General features: G+C 49.9%; 1 protein-coding gene across 2 annotated transcripts in view; it reads right to left on the reverse strand.

The window, feature by feature from the left end:
• DPYSL2 (dihydropyrimidinase like 2) overlaps nucleotides 1-18700 on the reverse strand; it is a 51712-nt gene that overhangs the window by 6762 nt on the left and 26250 nt on the right. For both annotated transcript variants that reach the window (XM_084499415.1, XM_084499416.1), the window contains exons 4-11: nucleotides 12900-13064; nucleotides 11802-11863; nucleotides 10598-10678; nucleotides 9655-9723; nucleotides 5617-5737; nucleotides 2480-2636; nucleotides 2175-2316; nucleotides 1333-1503 (exon numbers count right to left, since the gene is read on the reverse strand). In XM_084499415.1, coding sequence (XP_084355541.1) covers nucleotides 1333-1503; nucleotides 2175-2316; nucleotides 2480-2636; nucleotides 5617-5737; nucleotides 9655-9723; nucleotides 10598-10678; nucleotides 11802-11863; nucleotides 12900-13064 — 968 coding nt within the window. The remainder of the gene's footprint in view (nucleotides 1-1332; nucleotides 1504-2174; nucleotides 2317-2479; nucleotides 2637-5616; nucleotides 5738-9654; nucleotides 9724-10597; nucleotides 10679-11801; nucleotides 11864-12899; nucleotides 13065-18700) is intronic.

Genomic DNA, 18700 nt, shown 5'->3' on the forward strand with positions numbered 1-18700 from the left:
AGCACCTAACAGCAAACAATTCAGCTCCCTCTGCTAACAAGCAAGCCATTCCTTTCCAGACTGGAGGTGAAGAAGCTAGAAGCACCTCTAAGGTGATTAAAGCAGCCAGACCTGAGTCTGGATGCCTCTGCTCAAAGTCTAAGCAGGGGCAGGATGAATCCAGGCCATCTGTGACCAATTCTGACACAGAGTTAAGTCACAGGGAAGAGAACCAAACCTTTAAAAAAAAAAAAGTTCCTTTGTGAATGTGCCCAGGGATCCAAAGTGTGGAAGAAAATTTTGCTCCTTCAGCTCCAGAGTGAATGAGAGCATTCATGGAAAACAGAACAAGGAGTTTTTTCCAGGGAAACATTCCATAGGTTCATCGCCAGCAATGAAACAAGTTGTCAACAAATGCAAACAGAGGTTGCTTTCTCTGAGACAGTGCTGGAATGGCACAGGGAGGCTCCCAGCACCCCTTTGTGCTGGGACCTTTCTGCCATTTTGCACAGGGTGGGAAAGATTTTTGCTGGAGGAGCCAGGTGTAAGGGCTGGGACGCTGCTGGGGACCACAGGCAAACAGTGCCTCTAATGGTTCTGCCACAAAGCCATAAAAGAAAAAGGGTCTGATTAGTGTGGGAGCTGCCCTGTGCCAATCAGTAACATCCTGTCTGACTCCACGCACAGACCGCTGTGGATTCAGCCAGCTCACAGTGCCTGCAGTAGGTATTTCTCCACCTCCCTTCTCCTGGTGGGTACTCACCAACTTCTGGGCCTCCATCACGCAACTAATCCTGCTCCTCACCACTGCCAGGGGGCAGGACATCTGCAGCAAAGCCTGAACACTGCCAGAGGCCTGGAGCAATCAGAGCCGGATCAGTACGTGGTGTAAATCTACTCAGACTCACTGACCTGGATCAAATCTGCAGCTGAGGTGGCCAGGAGCTGGCACGCTGCACTAACTGCAAGGAGAAAAGGAGCAGTCCCATTCCCACTGCTAGGCAGCCAAAAGGTCATAAATGACACGTCGTGATAGGAGGCCTCTTGGCATTTTAAGAGATTTGAAGAGCTCTCTGTGTGCTCAGATCCGCACGTCTGACGGTCAGAAAGAGCCAACAAGCTCTTTGCTCCGAGGGAAATATCTGGGTGTTCATGTGATTGCAGCTGTGGGCTCAGTCACCTCTCCATCTGCGCACAGAACTGAGCTGTGCTGGGTGTAAGACCAGACAGGGCTTGGGGCATGGGGAAAAAAACAACCCTCAGTTGTCACGAGCTCTGGTTCTTGTCAGCATAGTCTAAAGGAAGACAGGAGGAAATGAGCAGCAGAGCTCATATCATAAAAAACATCCTTACTATGTTATGAGTCTTGGCAGAGATTGTCTTGACGCTGTCAGGATCCCAGATAACCAAATCAGCGTCGGAGCCCACTGCGATACGGCCCTTCCGTGGGTACAGGTTGAAGATTTTAGCTGCGTTTGTGCTGGTCACAGCAACAAACTGGTTCTCATCCATCTTGCCAGTCACCTGGGGAAAGACAAAAGGACGCACTGCATTAGCCAGATGGGGACCGCTCCAAAAAGCCGGTGGCAGGAGCATCCAAAGCAGATTCCCAATGAGCTCTGTGGGGCAAAAAGCTCAAGTAAAGGGACCGAGCTTTTGCAAGGAGGTCACGACACACTGCTGCAGCTCCTTCAGCTCTGAACGTCTGCTTGAAGAGAAGGAAGGAACTTGTCTCACTCACCCCCCAGCTGCAGTGCAGCAGGGACCAGAACCAAACCCCCCTTTCATTACTCTGTCTGTTTGGCCACACCACTTTAACTTGAGGGAGTGACAACTCCTGCTCGATCTGTTTATCAGCAACATTTTACAGGTGCAAAAAGAGATAACAGAACTTAATGAACAGACTTCCAACTCCTCCTTGCCAGACTGGTAATTTTAGGTCAGAAATCAGACATGACACACACATACACAAAAACAAAGGGGAAGATCCAGACCTGGCACACAGCACGCTCCTCTCAATTACCATTCTGCTACTGGCAGAGAGGTTCAACCATTCACTAGTTAAGCGAACGTTTGCTACATGCCTGGATGCTTTACAGGCTGGATTTTCAAGTCTGCAGAATCATAAGTGGAAGGGTGGCTTAACCTAAACAAGTTTCCTTCCCTGGCCACAACGCAATCAGCCCAGGACATACCACAGCCTTGTCCCAGATGATGGACATCCTCTCTTCAGTCCCGTTGGTTCCTTCAGGGATCAGGGTGAAGTTGTCCTTCCCAACAGCTTTCTGAGCAGTGTTGAAGGTGCAGTGGGCACTGCCAGTAACTTGAAGGTCTCCACTGGAAACAGACAATGACAGCTTTTTAAGGTATTTTATTGTCACGGGTTTACCACTGAAGATAAAACAGCCTTTTGCGAGCTGCCAACAATGGCTATTATTTTTATAATCCCCTTGTCCTGGGATGAAACATATCTTGTAAGAACACAACGAGCTCTACTCACCAGGACAGTAGTGAGTTGAGAAAATCAGGAGTGGTTGGGTCAGGACTCAGCGGTGGGGAAGTGACAAAAGCTGCCGCCTTGGCCCAATTCTTGCTCCAGTAATGAGATCCGTCAGTACCCAGGCTGGCTGTGATGGGCTCCCCGTACACCACAGTGCCTACAGGGGGGGAACACAGGCATGGTGAGCACCAAGAAATGTCCAAAGATTCACTGTGTTGGATTCGGGGCTAAGAACCTCATGAAAGAGGCTGAGGGGAACTGTAAGTGTGAGGAGATACAGCCTGGTCCAGAGGGAAAGGAAGAAAAGGAAGGAACAAAAAAGGCACCTGCAATATCTTTATAAATGTACAGCCAAGAAGGATCTAACAAGGCTGGATGGATCTAACAAGGCTGATTTTGGAGCAGGCTCTGTGCACAGACCAGATACAACTCCTCCATGGGAAGTTTACTGCCTGCAGAGAGCACATCGCTGAGAAGAAACAGCAAACAGCAGCGTTTCTGGCTCACAAACACAGCTCAGGGAAGCTGAGTGATTTCCCCAAGGGTTCCTGGTAAATCTGTGGCAGAATTAGGAAATGAACTCAGATCTTCTGACTCGCTGTCCAGTCCACTAACCACCAGTGCATCCTTCCTCTTTATTAGCATTTTTGGAACCACATGAAGGAAGAGCCGATCCTTAAGGCCGCGATGCTTTTGCATGCTGGAATGCACCAGCAACATCTGCACACCAAGCAGCTGCGAGATGCTGCAACTTCAAACGCGGTGCAGGCTGGCAGCCCCACAGATCTGCTCACCAAATGAAACGCTCCCCAAATCCCCGTTAGGGGCCTGCCCAGCTGCCTTCTGAGCCTGGCTGCTCTGTGTATGTGTACCTGCCTGCAAAAAGTGTGGGTGGTTAAAATGTTAACGCTGAATGCTTCAAAAGCACAAGACTGGCAAAGGCAATGCAAGAGCCAGCCGGCAGGGCCTCACCTCGCCATGCAGAGTGCAGAAACACGACCTTTCACCACCGTGTTCAAACCACTGCTAGGCTCTTAAACAAGCTGGGAAAGAGCTTGTGTGTTTGGTGAGGCAGAACTGGATCCATTAGCAGGCTGCACGCTGCTTCCAGGACCACACCGAAGCAGGAGATGTCGGAGCAGCTTTATCGGAGGGGATCCACCAGCAGAGGAAGAGGCCGCGTGACATCACTTGCCACAAATAGGGTTATGAAATCAGAACAAGGCGAAACACACGCTGGCTATTAATGGGAGGCCTGTTGTGGGCCGATACATTGGGAGGATTGTTCTGCAGGGAGCAATGTTTTGAGCTCCCAGATCCGCCAATGACAGGGCCTGCAGGGAATCTCCTCCATACAAATGCCACTGGGAACATCTGGCTTTAAATAACAGTCGTTTTTTTTCCATTTTAGCGAATCAATTCGGTTTTGTTTTTGCTTTGGAGAGTCTTCAGCTCTGTTTCCTCTGTTGCTTGGGAGGGCAAGGGTAGTGTGTGTGGCCCTCCTGGGCTACCCAGTTGGGTAACGCACAGCATTTAAATTGAATTACTTACATAAAGGAGCAGAGAATGGCGTGCCATTTATACCCCAAATTCTCCTTATAAGGAGAAAATGCAATCTGAAGGAAAACTGCACACTCTAGTGCACTCAGGAAGCTGAGTGAAGTGAGCTCTGCAGGTCAGCCACCTGGGAGCATCCCAGCACCTCTCAGACAGGCCAACCCCCAGCCACAGCAGGTTGTTTTACGGTTTTTGTGATGAAAGTGTGCGGTCTGTTAACCCAACCCCTACGACTACCCTTCAGCCAGTGGTCTGAGGACAGTGAGGGCAGAAAGGTGCTGTTGTCGATGCTGCATCTCTGTGGCGTGTGTGTCTCCAGTCCTTTATCTAGAAAAACCAAAGGATGCTTCCCTGGCTTATGGGATCAAGTTGTTCTGTGGGGCAGTGCACCATGCAGCCACTCCGCCGTGTCAACACATCTCGTTTCAGAGTGACCTCCACTAACGGAGCTAGCAGAGGACAGTTTATCCCAAACAGCTCGAGCTGCTTCCACACCATGAACACAAAGGGATGCCTCGGAGATCGGTTTCCCTTACCAGCTCTGAACTCACTTAGCAGGGATTATGGGATCCAAACACTTCTGAGCTCATACACAAGCCTGAATCCGTTTGCTGCAGTAGGAAATGAGCTCTTCTAGCACCAAACGCTCAGATGGAAAGTGATGTCATTTGTGTATCTACTCGGGCTTATTTAGACTGCACCAAATTAAATGCACCCCTTCTGTGGAAAGGAGGGGGGAAACGATCCCTCCTGCTTACTCACCCACCCAGAGCACTTTAAATAGAAATGAAGGGTTTAGTCACAGAAGCGGGGAGACAGGCGCGCTCTGTGCTTTGTAACCCTCGTTTCTTGGGGGCAAGGCAGCACAGTCAGGACCTGGGAGAAGTCACTGTGTCATTTAGGGTCATGCAGCTCCTTCAGACCTCACCGAGAGAGAGGAGCCACGAGGCAGCAGCACCCAAGGCAGGTCTAAGCCTTGGTTCTTGCAGCATCCTCAGGCAGCGTTATCAGAGGCAATTAAAACTCCCAGCCAAACCCAGACTAATGAGCCCAATTCCTGCCTGGATGCCGGGCTGTTACAGCACAGCATCCATTTCACAGGCAAGGAGCACGGTGGACAGCTGGAAGCACTTCAGCTCCTCCAACTAACTCCAGCAGGGCTCGCGAGCTAAAGACCTCAGTCAGGGCTCTTAGAATCACTTCTGACCCCGGGAGCAGTTCAGCAGAAAGCACCAAAGGAAGAGCACAGCAGCTGGACAGAGGACACTGCTTGCAGTCTCCATGGAGATGTGTTAAGTGCAGACAGCAGGGAATTGCTCTGCGATAACACGAAGGCACATGGCTCGATGTAGTAGGATGGGTGTGAAGAGAGAGCCTCCAGGCTGAACTAAAGGAACAGCTCCTGGCACTGCTACAGCCCCTGTCTGGGGGAGATCAGACACTTGTTGGGGACCTTTTGAAAAAGAGCCTGGACATAACACTGGAAAAAGAAACCTCTCCTGGAGGGATGAAGCTTGTGTTGGCAAGGAGTTGAACAGCATGAGCTAGTAGGGTGCTTCCATCCAGGGGAGTTGGCTTACCCTTTTTCCTGGCCTGAGCAATGACATCAGCGGCACTTTTGCTCATCACCTTGGTGATGTACAGGGGGCAGTTGGTTTGGTTGGCGATGGTTATTGCCCGGTTCACAGCTTCTGCCTCCACCTGCGAAACAAAGGCAGCAGCAAGTCAGCAGGAGCATCCTCCTAACCCTCCTGACTCCCCCATCCTCCTCCACAGGGTCACACCTTCCACTTCCATGGGAAAAGAGGGCATGCGGGGTGAGAGGAGAGTTCCCACCTCTCCAAATCTGAGCTGCAAACTTGTACAGTGCAATTAGGGTAATTAAAATGGCACCGAGCTCCAGTCCTGTCTCTCTACTACCTTTTCTCCCAGGCTGCTTCAGAGATTCCCTGCAAGCAGCCTAAGTCCTAAAATAACACTCCAGGTGCTCGGGGTCAGTATGATTAAGCCCCTTCTTTAACCTAGGCAAAAATAACCAACAAAATGTTAACTCAGCAGAACTATTCATGTTCCAGCCCGCACGGAAGAGAGATGCTGTAGCCACATATTCTGGTAAGCCACATTTGCAAACAAGCCTGCTAAATTGTACCCTCCACCACAGCATCTGGCTCGGGATCTGACAGAGTGTGAGCCACCCCATAAAGCAACTCTTTTTTCTTGCACGTGTAGAGAGCAAGCCCCAGCGAGACTGAGACACTGCTTTCTAGCTCGTCTTCAAATGAACGTGAGCAGGACTTTCACAGATCACATTTTCTAATCAAAGCAGTCCAGCTGATGGATTTAACAAGGGAGTCATGCTCATTGTGCCTGCTGCTATGAAGAACCGCGGTACCACAGACATCTTCTGAGAGAACAGCAAAGGCAACTGAAGCTCCAAGCCATCAGCCACCTGATTTCCAAAAGCAAGAGGTTACCAGCACCTCCCACGGGCCTGGCACAGTCTGAAATCTGCTCTGCAGTGCCTTATCTCAGGCCAAGAGCAGCAAACCAGCACCAGTCCCAGGATCAGGACGTGCTGAGTGCTGGCTCCTAGCTCGGTCTGCTGCAGGAATACCTGAAATTAAGGATCTGTCACCTTAGGGCACCGTACTTGGCACACGGATGCTCAAGTGCCCAGAACAGCTCTGCTCCCTCCTGGTACTGCTCTGCTGGCAGCCAGGCTGCTCGAGGAAAACAACACAAGGCCAGATGGGACTTTTTAGAAGAAATCCAGCCCCCAAACCCAGCAGGTTGGTTTCAAGCACCAAAAGGGTTAAAACCCTAGCCTGTCCCCACCCCAGGGCTTGTGACTAACCCTCCCCAGGCAGTGGGGATGTGCCACTGCCACCACGGGGACATTTTCTGGCCCAGCTGCCCCACCCAAGTGGAAAAGGCTGCAAGGAAGGGAGTTACTCCACTGCAGCAAGCCACAGTCAGCAGCACTTGCAGGAAAGAGGGAGGCTGAAGGGAAGAGCCAAGAAAAGCAAAATTGTCCCTCCTGAGAAGCGAGGAGAGAAGTCAGATGGGGAAACGTTTCCAGGCAATGGCATCACGTTGCCAGCTGCCCACATAAAGCAGGCACACGCAGCTCTGTCCATCTCCACGTCGTGCCTTAGTTTCCTCACCTCCAAAGCAGGGATAGAAGTCTGCATCTCCAGGCTTTTGACCGAAATGCCTTTAAGCAACTGCTAGAGCAGGAAAAGAACATTTTCTGTGCAGAAGGAGGCTGCTGAATTCATGCCTTGTGCCCAGATGCTATGGTGACAGGCACATAACAATAACCCAACGACGAGTCCAAAGGGGAATGTTTGCAATTACCAGCATGCATCAGAAGCCCTAGCACAGCAGTTCTCTTGGAAACAAAAAAAAAAGACGTTTCCTGGAGCACTTGGACTGCTCGGGCTTTCAGCGTTTTTGTGGCTAAAATGAAAACAAAAAAATGAGGGATCACGCTGAAAAGTCATCGCTGAACGATCCCTGCTATGAGGGGGAGGGTTTTACAGCAAGCCATGGGGTGATGCTGCCTTGGGGTGGTGGTGTAGGGCAGGTTTCCTTTGCTGGCTGGGACCAAGTGCTGGATGCTGTCACCTTGGCTAAACCCAGGTTACTGAGGTGAGCTGAGGCAGCAGTGAAATGCAAGCCTTAATTCGGGCCTTCTGCTCAACCCAGAAGTTCAGAAGATGTGCATGCTCTGAGTGAGACACAAACACACGTGGCCAAACGCTGCTTGCTTCGCTCAGACACACATCTCACTGAATTCTGCAGGGCTTTTGATTTAACCAACATTTTGGTTTTGTTCAACATGGCCCTGACCCAGAGCTCTGCAAGGGGCAGTGGGAACAACTCCTGCTGCTGCGCTGCAGGGGAAGCTCTGAGTGAAGTGGATCTTTAGCAAGATGACAAGCACCATGAAGTCCTTAGGACAGGCTTTACACGCTGTAAGGGACAGTGTGAAAAGCCAATTTAGCATTTACCAGCCCTCCAGAGGAACAGCAAGAAACATCGGCTCCTCCTGAGGTTAAGAGGAATTACGGAGCTGCTGCCGCCCTCAGGATCTGGCCTTTGTCATCGGCCAGCTTGAAGAGAACTGCGTGTTTTTAAAAACATGACTGCATCGGGGAAAAGGAGGGGAGGGAAGCAGATGACATCGTTTCCTGCTCTGTTTCCTAGGACTTTAAAGGAGGAGAATTTGGACCAAGCGCTTCCACTGGCGGCACAGCTGAGTTCAGCTGCACCGAGGCTGCCCGGTGACACTGGAAGAGGCTCCCCCGGTCCTCGCCACGTGTCCTCAGGCAGCCTTGCTGTGTCCGTGGTGAAAGAGCACATTTCTGCCCAGTGCAGGAGACAGATGGAACAAACAAACAAAGCCAGGGAACCGCACAGTTTGCTCTTAAAAGCTCCCCCTCTGCTAATGGCGATCTTTGAAGCAGCCAGACTAATTTGACAGCCAGATCCTTCAAGACAAGGAGCAGCTTTTCTTTGAAGTCCACAAAAGTTTAGGGGTGCTCCACAGATGAGCCCCGAGTGTCTGAGTGGCGTCTGTTCCTGCTCTCCTGCTGCCTGCCGAAATGTCTGACAATAAAAACGCGGGGGTAGGTGGGGGGGGAGGCTCAGTGCAAGCGTTTGCTTGCAACTTCCAGGAAGCAAAAACTCCCAGCTCCTGCAGCCAAACACAACTTCTGGGAGGATTCGCACACTGCCCAAGCTGAGTGTTTTTTTTTTTCTTTCTGCCTGCAGCAACGGAGTGATTTATACTCCTACTGAAATGTCTCTGGACGCTGCTTGTCTGAATCAAGGGGAGGAAACGGAGAGGGAGCATGAAGGGCATGTGCGAATGATCTCACATGCTCAGCTTCCAGCAGGACCACATCTGGCAGTCAGCACAGCCCCGGTATCTTAGAGGAACAAAAATAATTTCTTGTGCATAATGGATGGACTCCACAAAGCCGTGGTGCCACGGTGAGATGTCTAGCTCAAAGATACTGAAAGACAAGACATGAAGAACGCAGTGGGAACCAATCTCAAAGTTTTGAGCTTGTTCTTACTCACAGGACTCCTTTTAAGGGGCCAGAAGGAGTGAGATAAATGGGATAGGGGCACTTGACCCTAGAGGAATCAATGGGAAGGATGAAGGTTAGGTATGCTGAAGTAATTGCCTAGGAGTTAGGAATTGGCTCCCCTCTCTGGTACACATCTTCTGTGCCTTCAGCAACTCATTTAGTCCTTCAGTGTTCAAAATCCACCAACTGTAAAATGCTCATCAAAGGATCAAATACAATGGAAAGTACACAAAACCTTAGGGTGGAAAAATTACTTCCTGAACGTGTCCCTCTCTCCAGTAGAGAAGCTGAGGGGGTTCCTCAATTACTCAGAAGTACCCATAGTGGTCATGTCTGTAGAATGGAGTAGTTCCTACTCAGTCCCTAGAAGCCTTTTAGCCTCTTCCCTCCCCCCATGCAGCAATGCTGTTTATAGCCAGGATGAAATCCTGTTTCTGAACAAATTCAGCCCAATAGGAACTACCCGGTGGCAATGCAGGAATGATACAAACTGGGGAGTAAATGGGAAGGCGTTCTCACCTCTTCGGGTCTGCTCAACACATGCCCTTCAGGGCCTGTGATTCCCAGTTCCAGGATCCTTTGCTGCTCCTAAGGCAGAGAGAAAAAAGAGCAGAAGAAAAGATTTAAAGCAGCGTGTGTTTTTCTTGCAGCAAACACAGCTGTTTGTAAGAGGTACAAGTGAGATCCTAGGCATCTGCGCTCGCTGACGGTCACATGGGGCTTTACATAAGGGCCTTAAAAACAGAGTTCTGTCCAACTTCCACTGTTGAGAATAACCAGAGCTCTACAAAACCCTTGCTGATTTGTTCACAGGAGGTCAGGGAAGCCTTTTATTTTGATTTGTTTCACATTGGGTTCACAGCTCCTCAACTTTCACTCCTCATTTGTGTCTATAAAATAATCTCTGAGATGCGGAAAAACAGTATCTCCTGCAAAGATCATCCTGCAACTGCAGGCCACTGGGCTCCAAGACTCAGGTGGTCTTTTCACCAGCCAGGCAATGAAGGAATCCTTTGCACCACCAAGTTGTGCATGCTTGAGGCATAACGTATAAAATGATCTGGAGATCAGATTACATCCAAATGCATTAATAACATTTCTTCTTCTTTGCTGTTTAACAGATCCCAAACGCCAGCATCCCAGATATTGTAGGAAGTTATTTTCCTTCCCACTCCCCTGCTCGAAGTTATTGCAGAGCATTTTTCAGCACGCAGTGAGACTTTCTGTTATGGACAGACAGACAGAGAGGGCTGACACCCACCACAGGCTGAAAATTGCCACAAAAACCTGAATTATTACTGACAGTGAAGGGGATGGCATTTGATGCACTGCTCTGCTTGCATCCTTGACACTGCTGTGCTTTTAAATGCCTCCAGGATTTTCTGTTTGCAAAAAGGAATCCAGTGTTTAAACCCCTCCCAGCATTTTGAAGTTAACAATCCACAGAATAAACACGAGATACCTCAGCAATGATGTCACCATTCTCAGCATGCACTTGAGCTGTCGCACCAATATCCCGAATTACGCTCAGGACCTCGTATATCTGGAAGACAGAAAACACACATCACAATACACCCCAAGTGCACCCTTAGGTCTCTGTACCCATATATCAGATCTCCTTTAGGCACACAGAATTGTGCAGAATAGAAGAGAGACAGGGAAGCATTAAGAAAGGTAAGATGTTGTTTGCTGGATACATTTTGATCCATTTTCTCCCCCTACAACTAGATTTCCCCATCTTTACGGTCAAATACTATTGCTGTTCTAAGAAGCAGTATTCAAACACCAGCTTTGGGGTTTTCTAGCACACACACTGGAGAAAGAAACAGCAATTGCAAGGAGTGATTTTAAGGAGCTCACAGTGTTTTACTTGTTCCATGCCTTCATTTACTGGTGCCCAGCATGGAAAAAACCCTTCTGCCTGATTTTTATGAAGACCCTGTGCCCACCCCGCTCACTGCTGGGACAGGCACTGTGGTTTCCCACTCCACCAACCAGCTTGAGAGGGCTCAGGTTGACAAACCCACAACCTGCTCAGTCAATGGTGGCTCATTAAAATGCCTACCAGTTATTAGAGATGACTGCCATACACCACTGCCTCCCACACCGCTCCAAATGGCTCCCAGGCATTCCTCTCCTCCCACCACATTTAGAAACATAAACTACCCATCTAAACAATTAAACGGTGCTCAGATGTAGCCACTTGGAGCAAACAGGAGGGCAATTCCTTTTTAAGGTCCCAGTGATTCTAAGGCTAAAGCCAGAACCCCCTCTTTCAGGACCAGGCTCCGTTTCAGCTTACAAACAAAAGCACAATTTATGCCAGAGATCTCTGGCTTGCCCTGTGTCAAGGCAGAAAGCAGCAATTTATCAAACTGCCATTGCTTCCACACTAAAGGAACAGGAATAAAACTTTAGTTCCCTCCAAGTGAGAGTTTTACCATTACTCTCTCCAGCCAAGACTTTCAGCGTTTTTTTGTTTCTTGTTTAAAAGAGTTCTGGGAGGCAGAGCTCTGGATACTGTTACAAACCTTCGGTCCTGTTACACATGCAAAGATTGAAACCAGAAGAGAATGTCAGATCCAAATAGCCTGAATGTAAACCTTTGGATGTGACTAATGCACAGCTTTCGGTGACAGAAGGATGTGAACATTAAGCCTTCCTACCTGAGAATCAGTTAGCTGAAAGCGATCTTTGAAAGCCATGTAAACCAAGAAGGAATTCACACCTGGTAGAAAGAGAGCAAAGGAATTATCTTTGACATCCACATTGCAGGCACACACACAAGGAACACACCATTTCCCACAGAAAGGAGCCATTCCCACAATCAGCCCCCCGGCAAGCAGTAATGATAGGTAGACAAATAAATGACTTTAATCTGCTGTGAAATGCATACACATACGTGCACACGGCGAGATGCACACACTCCTGACAAATCGCAGCGCAAAGCCAGGACCTCCCCAGCCAGCTGGCATTTATTAACACAGCCGATGGGAACGGTGCAGCTCGTGGGGATAGCTAAACCCCTGGGCTTCCACTTAACACTGAAATCAGAAAAATTCTGTGGATTCAGCACCGTGGGAGGCTGAGTTCATAAAAATAATAAGCAAAATGCCTTGCACACAACAGCAGAGACGGGGCATGTCTGCCTGATCTCCCACTCCCTCCTGCACCACGTCTGTACTGACCACGGCACGGGGAGTTCTCAGAAGTCAGCTTTCCCTCTCCTGCCTTCTGTAGCACAAGAGAAAAGTTCCTACCCAGCACTTATGGGAAAACACTCATTAGGATGTAAAAGGTTGGTTGTTTTTTTTAAGCTACAAACAGGATGGAAAATTACTCTAGCCTAAGGATGAAACGTCAAGGAAATTAAAGAGGGGAAAATCCTATGAGGTCATTTTATTAAGCTCTTCTCCACCGTTAGTGACCGGCGCTGGCTTGTTCTTTCTGGGCCTGATTCTTCCCCTGTTTACAGCAGTTTGATGTCTGAAGCTGAACAAAGGGGCTTCCCTGCATGAGATTCTCCTCTGTAAATCAATGCTCCTCCATCTAACTCACTTTATCCCACAAAGCCTTCTAAAATTGACTGTCCAAACTTTGACAAGAAGCCAGAGTGGGACAAGATAACGACAGGGCCCAAAACAGCTTTATTGGGAGGTAAGAATAAAACACCTCTGAAATATCTGGTCTTGAAAAATAAGGGAGCCAACCCTAAAAAACGAGGAGGGGAAAAGCTTCCTTGTGTGTTCCCTAACCAAACTTACCATGATCTTTAACCAGAGCTTCCATCTCCTCCTGGACGCCTTTATGCCACTCGGTGATATCCACGTGCAGGGAGTAGTCGCAGCAGGACTTGCTGTCTGCCCATTCTCGCCACTGGTCAAACGCAGTCAGCAAACTGGTGCCCGGCTCCGGAACCACGTGGTCGACTGGGAAAGACAAGAGTAGCATTGGTCAGGCTGGCTCGGGATCTTTCGGGGGTGTTTAAGGCAGAAAGCATGCCTTGCAGGACCTGCTGCTGAAAAAAAAATATAAAAAAGGAGTCCACTTCTCCCCTTCCCCTTAAAATCTGAGTTTGAAGGGCCTGGTTTCCAAAGCCCCACATCTGAGACCGCAGCGAGGAAGCTGACTACAAAGCAGGAGCTTAAGGGCACAGCTCCATCCACAGCTTGTCAGCCTGCCATTGTTTCTAAATGAAGCAAATGACATTCCTAAGGCAGCAAACCCAAACCACTGCTTCATAAACACCCTCCCCTCCTACCTAGCAGGGTGACAAATCCACAATGACACGGGCAAGATCCCCCCGTGAGGATCTGCCTGAGGATCTGCTGGCAGCTTTCAGTGCTCAGCACCTCGGATCCAAGCAGTGCCTTTGTCTGTGCCTCTGTGGATGCTACAAAAGGTACCCCGAGTGCCAGGACACACTGCTGCTGGCCATACAGAGTGGCCACCAAAGCCTCTGTCATTTTGTGCTACACATCCCCAACAAAAGACAGCAAGGACTGCAAGGAGCAGGCCCACAGACACTGCCTGAGGAGAAAAGGGTCCTGCTTGCCTCTGGCATCTTTCTAGTCCTATCCTCATTTTAGCTGAACTCATCAGTCTAACAGCAGTGGGGTTTATAAGCAGCTAGAGAACATCACCACCAGTACTACAGATGCACAACATCAAGTGGTGATGAGATTTGTACCTGTAGATTTGTTGTTCATCCCAATAATCTGGGCAATATTCAGATTGTTTGAATGTATGGGATCTCTGGGATCTTCACTAGCCACGGTGAAATAAAAGAACCGAGCCAGCATCTGAGGCACTGACCGTCTGCTGGGAGAGCAGGGAACGTCTGCAAGACTTCATGGGTCACTGGGCAGACACTGTCAGGGAGGAGGAGAGCCCTGGAGCCCTGGCTTAAATTCTCTATCATATCACCCAAAAAACAAAACAAACAAACAAAACAAAAAAAAAAAAAACAAAAAACAAGGCTTCAATTTTCGACAGAGAAATTGAAGCCATTTGTTTTTAACCTCACTGGTAAGTATCCAGGCTGCCACCAGCTCAGCAGTTAGCTTCACATCTCCCCGAGGATAAGGGACAGAGTCCTCGAGCCCTGCTCACTCTCCAAGCTTTGTGTCTCCCCCACGCCAACGTGGTGGCCGAGATTTGCTGGTTTTGCACTCCCGTAAGAAATGGATTTGCATCGGGAGCTCTCAGCCTGCTGCAAAAGCAGTGCTGCTCTCCTGAAATACCCGTGGGCTTCAGCCATCCGGGGCAGGAACAGCATCTCTGGTGTCTGAGACGTGCAGAACCCACACCAAGGGAAGAGGATGACCCAAACCATCCTGCAAAGCTCTGCCCACCCCCTCTGTCTTGCAAAGGCAGCTACAAGACACAGCAAACGGCAGTTAAAATATTTGCTTTTCTTCTAAAAAGCTTGTGTTTGCTCCTCAAAGCGCCACGCTAGCCTGCAAAGGGAAGGATGGGATGTGCAGTTCTTTGCCATGCATCATCCACGCAGCTTTAATCAGCAGGGGCTGAAGGGTTGAGGAGTAGGAGGCCTTTGTCTGCCCGCTCAGAGCAGCATCCTGCTCCTCTGTGCCATGACAGAAAGCTCTGAAATTTCCCTGGTGGCTGGCACCAGATGAAGGATGCAGTTTTCACCACCCTCAGGAAAAGGAAGCCGAATTCCACCAGCCGATCAACTGTCCTGTTGGCAAAAAAAAAAAAAAATCATCCCCTTGCTCCTCCACGAGCTGTAACGGTCAGGAACCTTCCGCTGACTTCCAGGCTGAATTGTTTCTTGGCCAGGACGCAGCCCGCTGTCACCCTGCCAAAGTTAATCTGTAGCTTACAGAGAATGAAGAACAAGGAGAAGAATGACATTCTCGCTGCGTTACCGAAGGGACACGGAGAAAACCCAGGTTTTCAGGAATGGCCTTAACACAAGAGCTGTCTTCCTCACTATTTAAAAAGCCCCCAAATCCTCTTTAATCTCTATCCTAAATCCGTCTCCATTTAGACAAAAGGTGCCAAAAGAGCTCTGAAAACCCCAAGGCAGTGCATGGCTGGATGGCATTAGGGAATTCTGAGACACCAAGGGGTTAAGGAGCCCCAGGAATGACTCCGGTGTTTAGGATCAGAGCTCCATCACCCCCCATTTCATGCGCTGCCCAAGGATGAGTAATGGGAGTTTGTGGGAGTGGGAGAGGGGTGAGGGAGCTCTATCAGATCTCTGACCAAGTCAACCCCCAGCTGGTTACAATAAGGATAAGGCCGGGGATAGTGGTGCATATGTGCATTACAGCCGGCTCAGGGGATTGGGGATATCTCATATGGAAGCTGTGCTGCCGACACAGCTCAGCGCAGCTCCCTCGAGCTCCCCGAGAGCCAAATCGCCCATCAGCCCCATCCAAATGGGACACGTCACTAACAGACGCCTTCAGCACATCCACACGGGAGGACTCAGCAAGAAGGTAGCCCGAATGTGCACCCCCAGCCTTCAAAAATGTGGGATTTCACTGCTCCAGAGGGAGCCGGGGCAGCAGCACCGTGGCAGAGCAAACCAGGGGTGCCTGGAGCCAGAGGGAAGCTGGGCTGCTGCAGGCGAGGCAGCAGAAGCAGCAGATGCTGAGCACGTCCCCATTTCTCACATCCTCTGAGCCCAAAATATCAGCGCAGAGGTAACTCGGACATGGCTAAATGTCTCCTCCGTGTTAGCACCGCCTGCCAGTTGTTAAAACAACCGAGGGGTGGAACTCCTCCTGCTGGGTGCTAGGGTGGGAAGCGCCCCCACGCAGCTCAGAGGAAGCTCTTCCAGCCCTCAGGCAGAGCTCAAGAGCTGGGAGCAAAACAAAAAGCTTTTTCTTTAGGTCCCCGTGCTTCAAAGCACTACGAAGCAGCTGATGCGAGCTCCATCCTGCTAGGTTCCCACAGCCCCAGGCTCCCAAGATGACCCCTGGGCATCATCTGCCACGAGGCCACGAGGTCTTCGGAGAGCCTGCGGAGCACGCAGCGGTCCCAGCCGTGCACATTACCCTGGAGGTTTCCCACGTGAAAAGCAGCCGTGCTAGCCTGACCTCACTGATCCTCCTCCTCCCTCGGGAAGCCCCCGGCTTACTCCCCACGTTTGGGAGAGCCTCTCCTCTCCCAAAGCAAAAATCTCGGCTCCTGCAGCAGATGGAGCGGCCTCAGCTGAGACAAAGCAGCCCGTGGTCACCCCTCCGCTCTCCAGCCCACCACAGCCTTGATCTCGTCCTGCTTCCAAGCCCAGATGTCGTCTTCCTGTTGTTGATTATCCTCGCGCAAATGATGTCAGCCACCGAGGTCTGCAGAGGAAGTTGCCGACTCATTTTAAGCTCAAGGCTTGCTCCCAAAAAAAGAAACAAAAGGAAGAAAAAGGCAGAAAAGGAAAAGATCGCTTCAGTAGCACTTCATCAATGTTGAAAGCTTCAAAGGAGGAATGAAATAGCTGTGGTCCTTGTAGCAGCTCCCTGAATCTCACTGAATTTCGGGCTTAATCCTAATGCTTCTCCTTATTTAAAACACACTCTCAGCAAGCTAAAAGGCAAAGCTGAGGTTAGGATTACGGTGGTTTCTCAGCTATGGACTGCAAACCTTCTGCAGATTTATCTTGCAACCTTCTGAGGAACAGGATCCAAAATGCAACAGCCTACAGCCGAGAAGGTAGCGAGCTGGTTTCCATCAGGAAAATAACCACTTTCTGGGAAAAAAAGAGGAGGATGCGCTTTACAAATCTAATTTTTCCCTTGGTAAGAAGCTGATGAGATTCCCAAATTACTGCATTTTGTCTTTTTGCCAGCCAAACCAAGAGCTCGCCACCCTCTGGAGCGCAGGGGGATGTGAGCACCTGGGTGCCCACGTGCCAGGATTGTTCCAGCCACCGGCAGCAAGACTTCAGCACCTCGCTGCCGTGCCAGCTTTTGCTCTCCCATCGGCACGTGCAGCTTCACGTTGCTCACAAGGTGCCTCTGTACTCACTTCCAAACGCTCCAGCTCCCACCAGCCCGTCACCCGTGGCTGTTTTACTGCCTCTCACGACCCCTCGCTGCTCCTCGGGCGGATTAAGGAGCTCCAGATTAGAAGCAGCCAATAAACCGAGGTGATGCGGGGCTTTAACACAGCAGGGCTGGCGTTCAGCCACGCCAAAATGCTGCATCCTACGAGCCCAAAAGGCTGGATTCTGCAGGGAAGAGAGAGCCACTGGTCAGGCACTCGGTGCTAAGTGAAAGGGGAAGGCAGAAGCTCGGAGCAATTGATTTCGAGGGAGCTTTCCCAGCAGAGGGGAAAACAGAGCAGCGTTGGTTTAATGTAGGCATGAAAACCTAAGTCGGGTAGAGGTGACAGCATCACTTTCACAAGGCGTGAGCATTTGCTACCGATACCACTGGTCAGTGCAGGTCTTAAGGGCTGCCTTTCAAAATCCCTTTGCTCTTAATTCAGCTGCTGCATCCTCTCGCTGACCCTGGAGCCGTATCAGGCCACCAGCTAGCAGCTCAGCACGCTTAAAATGGAGCCGATCTCGGCTCTGCACAGTGGCTTCATGAAACATTGCATCATTTCTTGGCTTCTTCCTCCAAACCCCGATGTGCTGTGGCTTCTTGGTCCGTAAGAGCTTCTCCAAAGCAGGGGGATGGCTGCAGCTCCTGCCTGGTACAAGAACGGAGGCGGCTGTGCTGCACGGGCACCAGGGATCACCTGCAGGATTTAACCAACAGCCTACAGGATGCTGTGAGACTGAAGCCATCAAACATCCCCTCCGAGATCTCTCTGGCATTTTCGAAGCTTTCCAAAACGTGGTTTGAGAGCCCTGCCTTGATACCTGTGACCCCTCGCTACGCTCAGGAGAAACTGCTGCTTTTCCAGAGCTCGCTGGGACAGCTGAATTCAGCTCGTAGCCTCGCGCTGCAAACAAACCTTTATTTTTTGGACGGCCGTCCTCATGGGTGGGGATTAATGGGTTTTATAGCTTCCTGGTATTGTGGCATGTTCGGTTTTTTTCCTTTTTCCATCCTGCCTCATTTGAGCAGGCCTTGGCTTGCTAACGGCCTCTTCCTGGAGTTTCTATTAATAGTCCTTGCTTCCAGCTCTCCCCTGTAAAGAGGTTTTTTTTCGACTGGTTTAATTACGTGTCATCTAAAGCACACATGAAGTTTTTCCTCCATCTTCAGCTAATGAACGCCACTACCAGGAAAGAGAAAAACTATGTGATACGGTCGATATGAAAAGGAATTAGGGCCAACTGGCCCCAAAACCTGTGTACGTAATAAGGCCATAGACGCAGGGCTCCAGTCACTATTACAAAGTGCAGTTTTACACATTATTTCAGGCTCCTGCTAGCATTAACCATGCCTATTGTTTAAGAGGAGTTTATAAGGTGTAAATCCTTGACATTTAAGTTTCTCTGTTAGCAGGCAGATTTCCCCAACCCCAAACTTTAAATAGCAGCTTGATCGCTATAAACACATCTGCCTCTTTAATACTACTTAATCTTCACAGCCACTGCATGCGATGAAATCTGGTGAATTTATGGAGTTGTACATTCTGTCACGAG

The sequence above is a fragment of the Aythya ferina genome (assembly GCF_964211825.1).
Source record: "Aythya ferina genome assembly, chromosome: 27".
Taxonomy (NCBI): Eukaryota; Metazoa; Chordata; class Aves; order Anseriformes; family Anatidae; genus Aythya; species Aythya ferina.